Here is a 12,700-nt window from a genome sequence, read left to right on the forward strand (position 1 = left end):
CCCCCCCCCCCCCCCCCCCCCCCCCCCCCCCCCCCCCTTAAACTATTTATAATACTCTTAATTATTTTAATAATATATAATAAATAGAGAGAAATATTTAAGAGGCTATAAATTTAATCTCTTTATTAATAAGCTTATTAAAGAGTCTCTTTTATTCTTTAAGTTAATTAATAAAATACTCTATTTTTATTATAACCTCTTATAGTTAACTATAATTATTACTTTTACTTTAGCCTTAATACTTTATAGTCTACTTATAGAGTAGCTTAAATACCTCTTTAATCTTAATAAAGAGGAGTTAATCCTTATTAAAGAGGTAGTCTTTAATAGGTAGATAATTATTAATATTAAGTAGAGCTATATTATTAATAATATAACTAGAGATTTAAAGGTACTTAATAAAGGCTTAATTAATTATAAAGTAGATAGAGTTTTATTATATATTATTATTAAGTATTAACTTTAGCTTTTAAGATAAAAGCTTAAAGATAATAAAGTTATTATTAGCTATATAAAGGTCTTTATTATTAATAGATAAAAACCTCTTAGTCCTCTAGGGGGATAATTTAATATACTTAATAATATTATAGAGTTTATTAATTAGCCTTTTAGTCTACTAGAAGATAAGATCTCTTTTTAGCTACTTAAAAGTTAGTAAATTATTAGCTTTTTATTTAAAAGCTTTAGAATTAATACTAAATAAGAAGGCTTAATTTATAAGGTTAAAGATATAGCTATAATATCTTATATATTAATTTATAATATTAATGTCTATAGTTATAGTTAATAGATATATAGTTAAAAATAAACTTAATATATATATTATTATTAAAAGTATTATTAAAAATAAAGATATTAATAGACTTTTTAATATCTTATTTATTAATAACTTAATATATTATAAAAGTAATATTAATATTATTATAAAAGCTAAACTAATAATAGAGAGTAATAAGGTATTAGATCTATTTATCTATATAGTTAATAAAGTAATAGAAAATTATAATAATTATATAGTAGTTAGAAGAGGTCTATAGATTAAAAGAGAAATAGATCTTTATTATAGCTTAATATAATTAAGACTTAATATAATCTTTTTAAACTATATAGATTTTATATAATTAGTCTCTTATATTTAACTTTAACTATAGAACTTAGTTATAAAGGGATAAATTAAAGTTATAAAGGAGGGCTTAAATAAACTAGTTATAAAAAGTTAAAAAGGAGTTATTTATATTAACTATATATATAACTATAAGACTTTAATATTTTATAACTTAAGCCTTTATAATAATATTAATAGGTATAGAATAGTACCTCTTTAATAATAATAATATAAGTAGATCTATATTATTATTATTATTATTATTAATAACCTTAATAAATAAAGGAGTATTAGCTATATTAGTACTAGCTAATAACTTAATAATATAATACTTATTCTTAAGATAGGAGGTAGTAAAAGTAGTTACTTAGGTACTAAATATCTAATCTAAATTACCCCTCTTATTATAGTAATAATAGATTTAAAAGGCTTAACTATAAACCTTATTACTTATAATCTCTCTAATAAAGAGTCCCTCTATTTTAATTTAATTAGATTAACTATAAGAGCCCTTCTTCATAATAAAGTTATTATTAATAAAGCGCCTATCTCTCTAAGTTATATAAAGTAGCCTATAGATTATATTATATATATTAAGGTTAATAATTAATATATTTAACGTTTTAGATTTAAAGAGATAAGATATTATTAATATATATTAATATAACTATAAGGCTTTAATATAGAATAATTAAGGTATTATAAAAATAAGAGATTATTAAATAATTACTAAAGAGGGTAAAAGTAAAGTTATTATTAATTATTTAAGTATAAAAGAGGGTATATAATAGAGGGTAATAGAGGGGTAGTAATAAAGGCTAAACTAACTAAAATTTATAATATTTATAGTATTAAGCTAAGTTAATAAAATTTATTAATAGTAAATAGGCTAGTATATATATATACTATTAAGCATTAGGTATCTATACCCTCTATAACCTACCCTATATCTACTAATTAAACTAAAGCTTAAAACTAAAAACTTTAGTATTATAAAATATTTATCCTCTTTCTTTTTATAGATATTATTTAATTAAGTAGTATAATAGGTAATAAAGTATAGTCTATATTTATAGCGCTATATACTTTATATTTAAGTTATAATTTAGTTATTAGTTTTATATAGCTACTATTAGTAGTAATAATTACTAACTCTACTTAAGTTTAAACTTTAGTTTATTATTAGTCTATTTTACCTTTTTTTTAAATTTTTTAAAAATTCCTATTAGTCTAGAGCCTAAATTAATAGATAATTTATATCTACTTTTAGTTAATTAATTAATCTAAATTGAGGGGGGTTATTTAACTATTTAAATATCTAAATAGCTTTAATTTGCTTGCTTATTTGCTTGAAAGCCTTTTAAATGTTTGATTGGGCTGCTGCGCTAACGCCTACCACAACGATACACGTGGATGGCTTCGCTATGCATGTTGGGCAGACCTGTGAAGCTGTCCTTTGGCGGGCTTAGGCCTACGATGCCTCCACTTTATATTGGATCGATGCTATCTGTATAGATTAGAAGAATTTGGAGGAGAAAGGCAAGCAGGTCGCTTTGATGGGGAGGGTCTTCGGAGGTGCTCAATGAGTATTAGCGTACGCTGGAGATCATGCGGACGACAGCGAGTTTTTGTATGCGACGATCCGAAGCAAGAGACTGTTCGAAAGATTAGGTGATCAATTGTTTCGTCGCTTTCGACACCGATTCGAAGTGGTGTTGCGTTTCGCCATGCGAAGTAATAAAAGGCTCCTGCGGCTGTGCAACGCGCTGACTACTTTCTCGCAACGGGAATACTTCAAGCGTTTATGGGTCTTTCAGGAGCTGGCCATGGGACGGAACATTGACATTCACTGTGGGGGGGAGTATCTGCCCGTCAAACTACTTTACGGATTGGTCTCTCTCATTGAATGTCTTGAGGAGCTGTCTAATGTTTTTGTGTTCTTCAACCCAAAACTCTCGACACTATCAGAACTTGGAAACATTTCTGACAGCTATACAATGTTACAGGCTGGCTGTTGGGGCACGATGCAGAGCATATGCTACCTCGTGCCATCTGTCCTCGAGCTGAAGTGCCGGGATCGTCTGGACAGGATTTACGGGATTCTCTCAATGGTTGATTGGGGCGAGCACGAGCCTATCAAACCGGATTACTCGCGTGATCGATTCGATCTGGCGGTCGAGACACTTTTCAAGTCCGGAAGGATAACTGTCTTCTTTTTCCAGACAGCCGCGGCATTGACTAGAACGCTCGAACTCCGTGAGGATATGGATCCTTCGGTGAACTTGACGAAGGCCATGCATCGACGACAAGTGCGAAATGCCTCGCGAGAGCTGGAAGCGGCCATGAAACCTAGTAACAGTCGATGGATTCACATTCGTTTCAAGGGCGCAAAAATTGCACGCGACAATAACGGTCAGTGGGTGATTCAACCTCTCAAATGTTCAGGTACTCCGTGGAGACACCCACGGTTGTACAAGGGGCCAGTAAATGAGAACTTGAGGGACAAGCTTTCCAAGGCAGGATCCGTGCTTCTTCCGCAAAACGTTGAGGTAGGGGACTGGTGCTTGTTCCATCATTGGTATAATCGCAGAGCGCTCGTTGTTCGGGAGCACATTCAAGGCCAGTACTTCAAGGTCGTGGGCAAAGCTTGGACAGGACCCAACTCATTTGCGGGACCAAAATGCTCATTCTGGCGGGCATTCACAGTACATCTGGATGCAGAAGATGTTCTCGTCGACGAGGCGACTTGCCCGCCACTCTGGCCTTTGCGGCCTGACGTTGAATCGCTTGAAAAGTACGTTGGGAGCGATTACTGTGACAATACCTGGTCGTCATATGCTGAGCTGGCTGGAAGTGACGAATCGGACGATGACGAGATGGAAGTGTTTGCGGCGCCGTGATTGTAAGCCTCTAAAACATTTTGGGTATTCCAACCCGTCTGTTGATAATGCGTCCTTAGACTGATCAATTGGAAGCGCTTCTTTACACGAAAACGATTTACTGACGTGATGTTATTTGGGACATCATCTTGCAACTGAAAAGGACCCCCTCAACCGCCTCCAACATTCACTCTTCACGGCAGCGTGCTCATCCGTGGTCCTAAGCACCGCATCCCGATTCTCCACCGCCCTCCGTAGTAAATACGCCAAACACTCGCCCATACTTCCCCAAGTAGAACACTTGTAAACATCCGGACCCCCAAACCCCTCATTCTTCTCCTGAAGAAGAGAGAAGCTGACCTGATCAGACATGCCATGAAGCTGCCCAAACGCGATAGGCACAGTCGGCTTTCCCTCCTTGACACGCTGCTGATGCAACTTCAGCGCGGCAAACAGACTCTCCTTGTTATGGCTAGCCAACAGCAAGTCCACAGAGGGAAACGGCTTCGATCCCGGACCCTCGCCGCCGAACTCGCCGATGTGCCTCATCACCGCGCCCTGGGAAATGGCGTTGTACGCGTCATCGGTATCCTGCTTCGTGTCGTGGATGCGAGATCGGTCGTCGGACAGGATATACGCTCCCCTCACGAGCTTGAGGCCCAGGGTGAACCCGTCCTTGCTGGCTTCTGCGAGGTGGTTGGTGACGTTGCTTGGTGTGCTCTTGAGATAAGCCTGGTAGGTGTTGTAGATGGCGGCGTAACCGTCGCGGTTGAACTTGCGCATGAGCTCGAGCGTGACGTTGTCGATGGCCTTCTGGAAGTGCTGCGACTCGGCGTCGACGATGATCTTGATTCCGCGTTGCTTGCACGTTGTTGCGATTTCTTCCAACGCGTCTAGCATCTGCTGCGGGGGAAGCGAATCGGCGGCGAACGCTTTTGTGACTTCACGACCGGCACCGGTCAACCTTGATTACTATTAGCGAGTACGACATATTATCATGGGCAGGACACATACTTGATAGCGAGGACATCGCCCTCGCCGACCTGAGCAGCAGTTTCCAGAGTTCCCAGTCTCCACGAGTCGATCTCGGCATCAAAGCCATCAATGCCCGAAGCAGCAGCCGTCTTCCCAGTCTCATGGGCCGACTGAGTCAAGTGGTCAAAGACAGTCTCCTTGGCATAGGTCAGGATGACACCCTTGAAACCCAGCGCCTTGAGTCCTTCAACGCATGCTTTGGTCTGCTCAGGCGTCTCGCCGGCACAGAACTGGTCGTAGAATGTCTTCTTCAGAATAGCATGCAACACCGGGTTGCGATCGACATCGAGCAGGAAGTTCCCGCTTGATTTGGTGAGGAAGGACAGGGTGTAGAGGGACGGGATGAGGAGAAGGCGGCTCGACGAGATGGTGGTGACGAGCAGCGATCTCAGGAGGGTCCCGGTCGATAAGACGGAAAGGGGGTAGCCGGGGACGGATTCTCGTGCCGCAGGAGGCTTGAGTTCGAGACTGCTTGTATCGGAGAGAGCGGCGTGTGAGGAGCCGGCTCCGAGGGCTTGTCGTGGTTGTGTTGGTTTGCCGTAGTTTCGTCTGCTGGATGCGACGAACGCGGGGCTCGTCCACGGTCTCTTGGCGGAGAAGACGCCTAGCGAGACCTTCATGATAAGCCTCGCTTTCGTTGTGTTGATGAACGATAAGCCGGGATGTGACAAAGAAACTGTGAAAATGACAAAAATACGTCTTGGTCGCGTTGCTCCCAGGATACGCAGATACTTCCGATCTCAGAGATGTGGTCGTGACTTCAGAGACGAGAAGGTCAATCAACGGCCGGCGGTAGGCGTCTAAATGCTCACCAAGCTTCCCCGCCTCAAAGTCATGATCGGATCCGGTCGTTCTCCAACACCCTTCTCCAACGCTTCGTTCCGGTCCGATCTACGGAAGTGGCGGCATGGCCATCCTGGTGTCGAGAAACTAGGTCACATGTTGCGCTTGAGATGACAATTCCAATCGGGAAGCGTTCCAATATTCCGTCTTGGAGATATGAGTTGGCGTGTGGTTGGTGTTTTCCAGCCATTCGATGACGGCGCGGGGGGAGCGGGCTATCGCCTTCTTCCCCCGCATCTCGCGATGCTAGCCGAACAGGGAGCAAGCCTGGGCGAGTGCCCGCCGGTGACATTATCCAGATGCATTCACGCTGATAACATGTCACTTGACGCCGGCACACGTGCAGATAAGATGGATGATTGCGTTGAGTGATCCTTGGGCCGACTTCCTCTTTCGGAATGTACTTGGGAAAGGGTACCGGGGAGGGCTCCGGGGAGGATCCACCTTACCGGGCACCCCTCCGATGCGACCCACCCTCACTTAACTTCAACCCGAGCTTCGAGGTTTCTTATCAGATATGTGTTGGCTAACGAGTTGCCTTCCCAGACAGCGACGTCAAGAGATGCCGATCAGTCTTCGAGGACCGACCTTATCTTGGCCCTGGTTCATAATTGCAGCTGTCGCTGCTGCTGTCCGTCCTCAGCCCGCACCCGATCGCCTGTTCCCTCCTCTGCAGAGTTCCTCGGCGAACTTCTGCCTTTTTTCTCTTTTTCGCAATGAGTCCTGTCAAATATTCAGAAAATGTCGATTCTTTTTGCGCACTGGCATAGCATCTACTCGTCGATATCATTGAGGATACCTGATCGTCGTACTGCCAAGAACAACTTAGGCATGCCGTGCCATGGCATGTTGCTTAACCAAAAGCTTGCTTCGAACCCCTGATACTGATAACAGACGCCCGTCGGATGCTGCACTCGGTGATCAACTCGCGTCTCGAAGACCTGCATCTCATACCTATCTTTACTATTTCAGTTCACATTCCCCTACCACAGCAGCCTGCACGCACGTCCTCGAGTGAGGCACAGCCGCGACCCTGGCCTACAGCCAACAGGTGCAGCATCGCATCCATCTGATAAGACGTCGACCGCGGTTCTACTATCAAGCACGGCATACAGAGCATGCAACTCAGGGGCGGCGAGCTGGGATGAAAGATAACGTCCGTGTGGGATGGGATGAAGCGACCGATAGATAGGCCTGAATAAAAGAGATCTTAGCTCGTGCTCAGATGTTCGTTACCTGTTGGGCGTGACATGAGGCCTTTGAAATACTTCCACCGAACATGGCAATCGACGAAAAGAAATTCGACGTCGCCGACGAGCAAGCCATCCAGCCAGCCTCCAGTGATGGAGAAGGCGAGAGCGAGCACCGCGCCCTGTCGAGGGCTTTGAAGGGGCGACACATGCAGATGATTGCAATTGGTAGGTGTCCTTGTAATTTAAACATCTGAAATCACAAGGACTCAAACACCATGATGAACTTCAGGCGGATCTATCGGAGCAGGTCTCTTCGTCGGCACCGGAGGAGCGTTGAGAACCGGTGGACCAGCTTCCTTGGTAGGTCTATCCCACGCCGACGAATATCAAATACTACTTCAGTACTAATATCAAGCCCAGCTGATCGGCTTCATGATCATCGGTTGCATGATGATGTGCACGGTTCAAGCTCTGGGAGAACTGGCCATCATCTACCCCGTCAACGGCGCCTTCTACGAGTATGCCGTTCGCTTCATCGATCCAGCTTGGTGAGTCTAGAGCCAGAAAAGTGCCATTCCACTTCGATCGTGTGCTTATCGACACTTATCAGGGGCTTCGCTATGGGCTGGGAATACTCCATCGGCTGGATGGTAACCCTTCCCTTCGAAATCACCGCGGCCGGTATCACCATCGAGTTCTGGAAGAGCAGGGAGGAAGTCAACCCGGGAGTGTGGTGCGCAGTCTTCATGACGTTATTGATCGTGATCCAGGTCTTTGGGGTTCGAGGCTATGGCGAAGGTGAGTAGACCTTGATAGAACCTGCTCTCCTCTATAAAATGCCCCCTACTGACCATCGACACAGTCGAATTTCTGCTGGGATTCGTCAAGGTTCTGGCATGTGTGGTATTCATCATCCTAGGTATCATCATCAACGCCGGCGGCGTGCCCACAGATCCGCGCGGATACATCGGGGCACGATACTGGCAGGACCCAGGGGCCTTCAGGAACGGGTTCCAGGGCTTCTGCTCCGTCTTCGTGACTGCTGGTACGGATCACCCTCGAGAGCTTAATCCTTTGATAATGTCAACTGAGACTCTTTGGCAGCATTTTCCTTCGGCGGAACAGAAATGGTAGGCCTCGCGGCAGCGGAAGCCGCCAACCCACGCAAGACTCTCCCGAAGGCGACTCGTCAGGTCTTCTGGCGCATCACCCTGTTCTACATCCTCAATATCTTCATCATGGGCCTCATCGTCCCCTCTGATAGCGACGTCCTCATGGGCGCAAGCGGAGCGAACACCAAGGCCTCGCCGTTCGTGTTGGCCGTGGAGCTGGCCGGGATCCAAGTCCTCCCTCATATCATCAATGGCGGTATGCTTTGTTTCTTCTTCTTCCCATTATCATCCTTTCGACCAACAAGCACCACGCTGACGTCACATTGCAATAGTAATCACCCTCGCCGTAATCTCCGTCGCGAACAGCTGCACCTACGGCTCGACCCGCGTCCTCCAAGCCCTGGCCGCCTCAGGCCGCGCCCCGCGCATCTTCGCGCGCGTCGACCGCAGCGGCAGGCCCATCTACTGCGTGGTGCTCCAGGTTGCCTTCGGCTTCCTCTCCTTCGTCACCGTGGCCGCCGACTCCAAGGTCGTCTTCAACTGGCTGCTCGCCGTCACGGGTCTCTCGGGCCAGTTCGCGTACCTGAGCATCATGCTCGCGCACATCCGCTTCCGCAAGGCCTGGGGCCTGCAGGGGCGGCGGGTCGAGGACATCCCGTGGCGGTCCGCGCTCGGGGCGGGAGGGAGCTACGTGGGCGTGTTCTTGGTGCTTTGCTCGTTGTCTGCGACGTTTTATTCTGCGCTTTTCGTAAGTTCCCTATCCAGTTCGCTCGGTGGGATGATGTGTGCTGACCTTTTCTGATATAGCCTGTTGGCGGGAGCCCGAATGCGGAGTCGTTTTTTCAGAGTTATCTTGCTCTGCCCATCACTCTGTCGCTTTTTGCGTTCTGGAAGGTGTACACCAAGGACTGGAGCTTCGGGGTTGACCTGAAGAGTGTTGATTTGGATAAGGGAAGGCGGCGCGAGGAGGAGCTGGAGGTTTACGACACGGATGAGGAGAAGAAGCCTGCGATGTGGAAGCGCGTCATGTCTTTCCTCTTTTGAGTAGATAAAAAGAAACGATGGTGTCGGTAATGGCGTGCAAAAGAAGTAATTCGAACTTGGAGGGTATCACGATGGATTAGCATGATCTCTCGGTTCGACTGGCATCGTAAACCATTCTGGTATTGGATCCCCCGCCCTCCTTTTGGCCACTTGCTGTTGCAGAGACGGGAGCAGTTCCTCCCTGAATAGGTAGGCTGCCAGGCTCCTGCTTTGGTTTGCCTCAAGTTGTTCCTGCCTGCCTTGGGTTTCCAGGCAGGCACGTTGAACCCAGGGCGCGTTTCATTTTTGATGCTCTGGGAATAGAGAGGCCATTCAAAATAGAAAAGAGACACATCTTTGACACCTCCTCAGCGTACATCACAGCATTTCATTATAACATCAAGATTTAACATTATTCATTGTTCTGAGTTGTGAGCTGTGACTGCTGACACTCTTTTGCCAACCAAAGCCAGCGTCCTCATCCCCTCTTGTAGGTAGAACCCGGGCCAATTGCACCAAAAGGCTCTGGTGCAAATATCTCGCACTTTGATGATGATGCTGCCGGACCTACAGGCACATTGAGCACCCTCGTGCTCTTCCTACGCCATGAGTCCATGTAGCTGTGGTATAGGAAGAGTGATGCCACCTTCTGACCTCCTTAAAGGCATGGCCTGTGGTCACAGATTCTTCCTCGCACCACCTCTAGCAGCCCTTCCTGTGTGTATCACTTGGTAGTGGCAGGTCGTTCAAGTTTGCGCTTGACTTCGGCCACGTCCAACTGAGCAACAGGGAGATCTTGCAGCTTTCCCGTACAGTAGCTTTACCTCGCCTCTATTTCTTATGCTTCAGCAGACAATGTTGACCCCACTTCCTCTTGAACTGCTCAGGGACGAAAGGCAGATCCGGAACCCAGAGTGCTCTAGCCAGGAACGGCGTTATGGCAGCATCCATAAACGGAATGCACTTGACAATCTCCCAGTTCTCCTGGTCGGCGATGTAGTCGGGCTCATTGGGTGGCAGCGGGTCGTCCCGCTCCGGGTATTGGGTGTCAACCAAGAAACCGCAGACTCTGTGGTCGACATATTTGCCCATATCCTCCTCGTTCCTGTCGTTCATGCCGCTGGTGGGCATCCAAGTGCCGCTCCAGAAGCCAAAGCCGGTGCGGGCTTCCGAGAACTCACCAGGAAGCAGGCCTCGGAATTCAGAACGAACGAACTTGGCGTGCATATCGCGGGGCAGGAAGTAGGACGACGGGAAACGGTACCACTCCTTGCCAAAACACACATTGTCGCCTCGGACACCCAGCCCCTGCTGTCCACTGACGCCGGCTCCGAGCGGCGAGTAGAGCCTCATGGGGGCGGAGTATGCAGACCAGATGCCGTAGACACGGGAGAGACCGACGTCGATGGAGAGCAGGAGAACCAAAGTGACCGTAAACAGCTTAAGCTGGGCGGGGATCTTGCCAACGAGTGTCTTTGGGTCAGAGTTGCCAATCGCACCAAGGAGGATGTGCAAGGACATTGCCGCGTTGAGTGCGAGGAACGGGTAGGCGGGGTACATGAAACGCTCCTCCTTGTGAGGCTGCAGAGTGAAAATGCCGAGCCATAGGTAGAAGGGAGAGATGAAGACAAGCGCGCGCAAGCCTGTCTGGAAACCTTGACCTGAAGGGGAAAAGATCTTTTGCAAGAGGAAAAGAGGTAGGCAAACAAGGGCGAGAATGAACCAGATGTTGAAGTTCAGGGCCAGGTTTCGGAAGTAGAAGTCCCAGGGCTCGACACCGTACAGCTCGGGACCACCAGTCTCGGAGAAAATGTTGTACTTGACGATGTTCCATGCGGCGACTTCGACCTTCTTGTAGAAGAAGGTGTTGATGCAGCCATCGAAGAACTGAAGAGGTCAGATCAGGGTCAGACAAGAGGAACGCCGAGAAACTTACCAACACAATGAGACCGGCAATAACACCCCTGGTGACGCGAATGATGGCCTCAATGAAACGGTCCTTGTCGCTCAGCATGGCAAAAAGGGCTTCCTCGATCAGGAATGGCGTGGCGAGAGCGGCAGCAAAAGGCCAGCCTACAACAGCGCCGACGGCGAACCAGAAGATTCCATGAGCGGTCTTCAGACCACCGCGCCAGTTCATGAAGGATGAAGCGCCCAACATGGCCATGTACATGGCAAAGCTGGAGGGCAGGTAGGCCGTGCTCGCATGGAAGTTCCCAGGGCTGAAAACGGTGGCCATGATGAAGAAGAGACCGATTCGCGCGTTGAGAGTGAGGCTGATAACGCGGAACAGGAGGGTCTGGCACAGAGCACAGCTAAAGGCCAGGACATATCGGATGAAGTAGAACTCGCCGACCTGGTATAGTCAGTATTGCGCGGTCTTGACTCCCAGGGGTGAACATGGAGCTTGCCTTGGTAGACTGCGGTAGTAGACGGCGGATGTTGCCGACAATGGCGTGCAGACTAACGTACAGCCAGCTGCGGATAGCATAGGTCGGGGAGTATTCCCATGTCTGGAGACCGTATCCGTGGGACAGGTAGTGGGTGGGCTCGTAGTAGTTGAATGTCTCGTCGCAGTCTTGGATCGGGGCGAAGAGGGCGGAGATTATGTTGGCAGCCAAGAAGCAGTAGAAGGCGGTGATGGGCTGGATAGCGAAGGCGCTGGGCGGCCTGGCGCAACGGTCTTGTTAGTGGAGGGGTTCAACAAGAACATGGAAATGGAATTGAACACCATACTTCTTTCGCGCATGTCCGGCTTCGGGGTGGACGAATTCCCTCTGCTGAGGGGCAGCTTTCGGCGGCATCGTGGCGGTGGTGTCGCGGTCGACGTGGGCGAAGCAACACGAGGCCGTCAAAACGATCAAAGATGGTGATGCCACGGAGTTCCAAATCCCAACATTTCAGATTTCGGGAGCTCTGTGACGCCACAGCTCCCCAATTGACAGGGGTCTCGCCGGACAGTTAGCGTTTATCAATAATGACTGTGTATCTGGCTGGATTGTATAGGGGATGGACAGTGTGCGAATGTGATTAAGAGCGGAGAATAATTATTGGCTAAAGCTGGTGGGTGGATCAGAGCTGCAGCTGGCGCACAGACCAGGACGTGGAGGTGTGATGATGACGAAAAGAAGGGACGGCGAGAATTGTGGCTTGACACCAACAGGGAAGTCCGGTATTAGCGTCAGGTGGTGATGAAAGACCGTCCGTCTCTGCGCTGTGAGTCTGGTGAATGGCGCCCAACCAAGCCAAGGCAGAGAGGTAGAGGTGTCTTCATCACACATTAGAGCATCCACATGCTTTTTTTAAGGTAGCGGTTGTTGCTTGGTGATAAGCTTGATGCCACCAGAAAAGCACGGATTTCATTCCGTCGTCTCATGTTTCGCTTTTGCCTGGAAGTCACCTTTCGCTCAGATGTTTCCTTCCTGCTGGGAACCTGAGATGAGATCCGACATGAAAGCAGCTGAAAATTTGAAAAAGTAAACAAAAATAAAACGTATCACATCTTGGGAT

The 12,700-nt window shown here is 47.3% G+C and overlaps 3 protein-coding genes across 3 annotated transcripts in view; 1 reads left to right on the top strand and 2 right to left on the bottom strand.

Annotated features, from left to right (window-relative positions):
• The window catches only part of CkaCkLH20_07912 (proline oxidase), a gene marked incomplete at both ends in the record, with an annotated part of 9,402 nt that extends 3,763 nt beyond the window's left edge, over nucleotides 1-5,639 (bottom strand). The window contains 2 exons of the mRNA XM_038890628.1: nucleotides 4,269-4,948; nucleotides 4,999-5,639. Coding sequence (XP_038744236.1) covers nucleotides 4,269-4,948; nucleotides 4,999-5,639 — 1,321 coding nt within the window. The remainder of the gene's footprint in view (nucleotides 1-4,268; nucleotides 4,949-4,998) is intronic.
• A 1,502-nt stretch (nucleotides 5,640-7,141) lies between these two features.
• On the top strand, nucleotides 7,142-9,211 carry CkaCkLH20_07913 (amino acid permease; the record flags this gene model as incomplete). The annotated part of the gene is made up of 8 exons (XM_038890629.1): nucleotides 7,142-7,280; nucleotides 7,345-7,415; nucleotides 7,476-7,603; nucleotides 7,666-7,853; nucleotides 7,918-8,100; nucleotides 8,160-8,423; nucleotides 8,500-8,915; nucleotides 8,975-9,211. The coding sequence occupies 8 exons, from the start codon at nucleotides 7,142-7,144 to the stop codon at nucleotides 9,209-9,211; spliced, it is 1,626 nt and encodes a 541-aa protein (XP_038744237.1).
• An 810-nt stretch (nucleotides 9,212-10,021) lies between these two features.
• Nucleotides 10,022-11,994, bottom strand: CkaCkLH20_07914 (Alg9-like mannosyltransferase; the record flags this gene model as incomplete). Its single annotated transcript, XM_038890630.1, has 4 exons — nucleotides 10,022-11,077; nucleotides 11,127-11,546; nucleotides 11,659-11,860; nucleotides 11,927-11,994. The coding sequence occupies 4 exons, from the start codon at nucleotides 11,992-11,994 to the stop codon at nucleotides 10,022-10,024; spliced, it is 1,746 nt and encodes a 581-aa protein (XP_038744238.1).
• Between the last annotated feature and the right edge of the window lie 706 nt (nucleotides 11,995-12,700).

The sequence above is a fragment of the Colletotrichum karsti genome (genome assembly GCF_011947395.1).
Source record: "Colletotrichum karsti strain CkLH20 chromosome Unknown Scaffold25, whole genome shotgun sequence".
NCBI lineage: Eukaryota > Fungi > Ascomycota > Sordariomycetes > Glomerellales > Glomerellaceae > Colletotrichum > Colletotrichum karsti.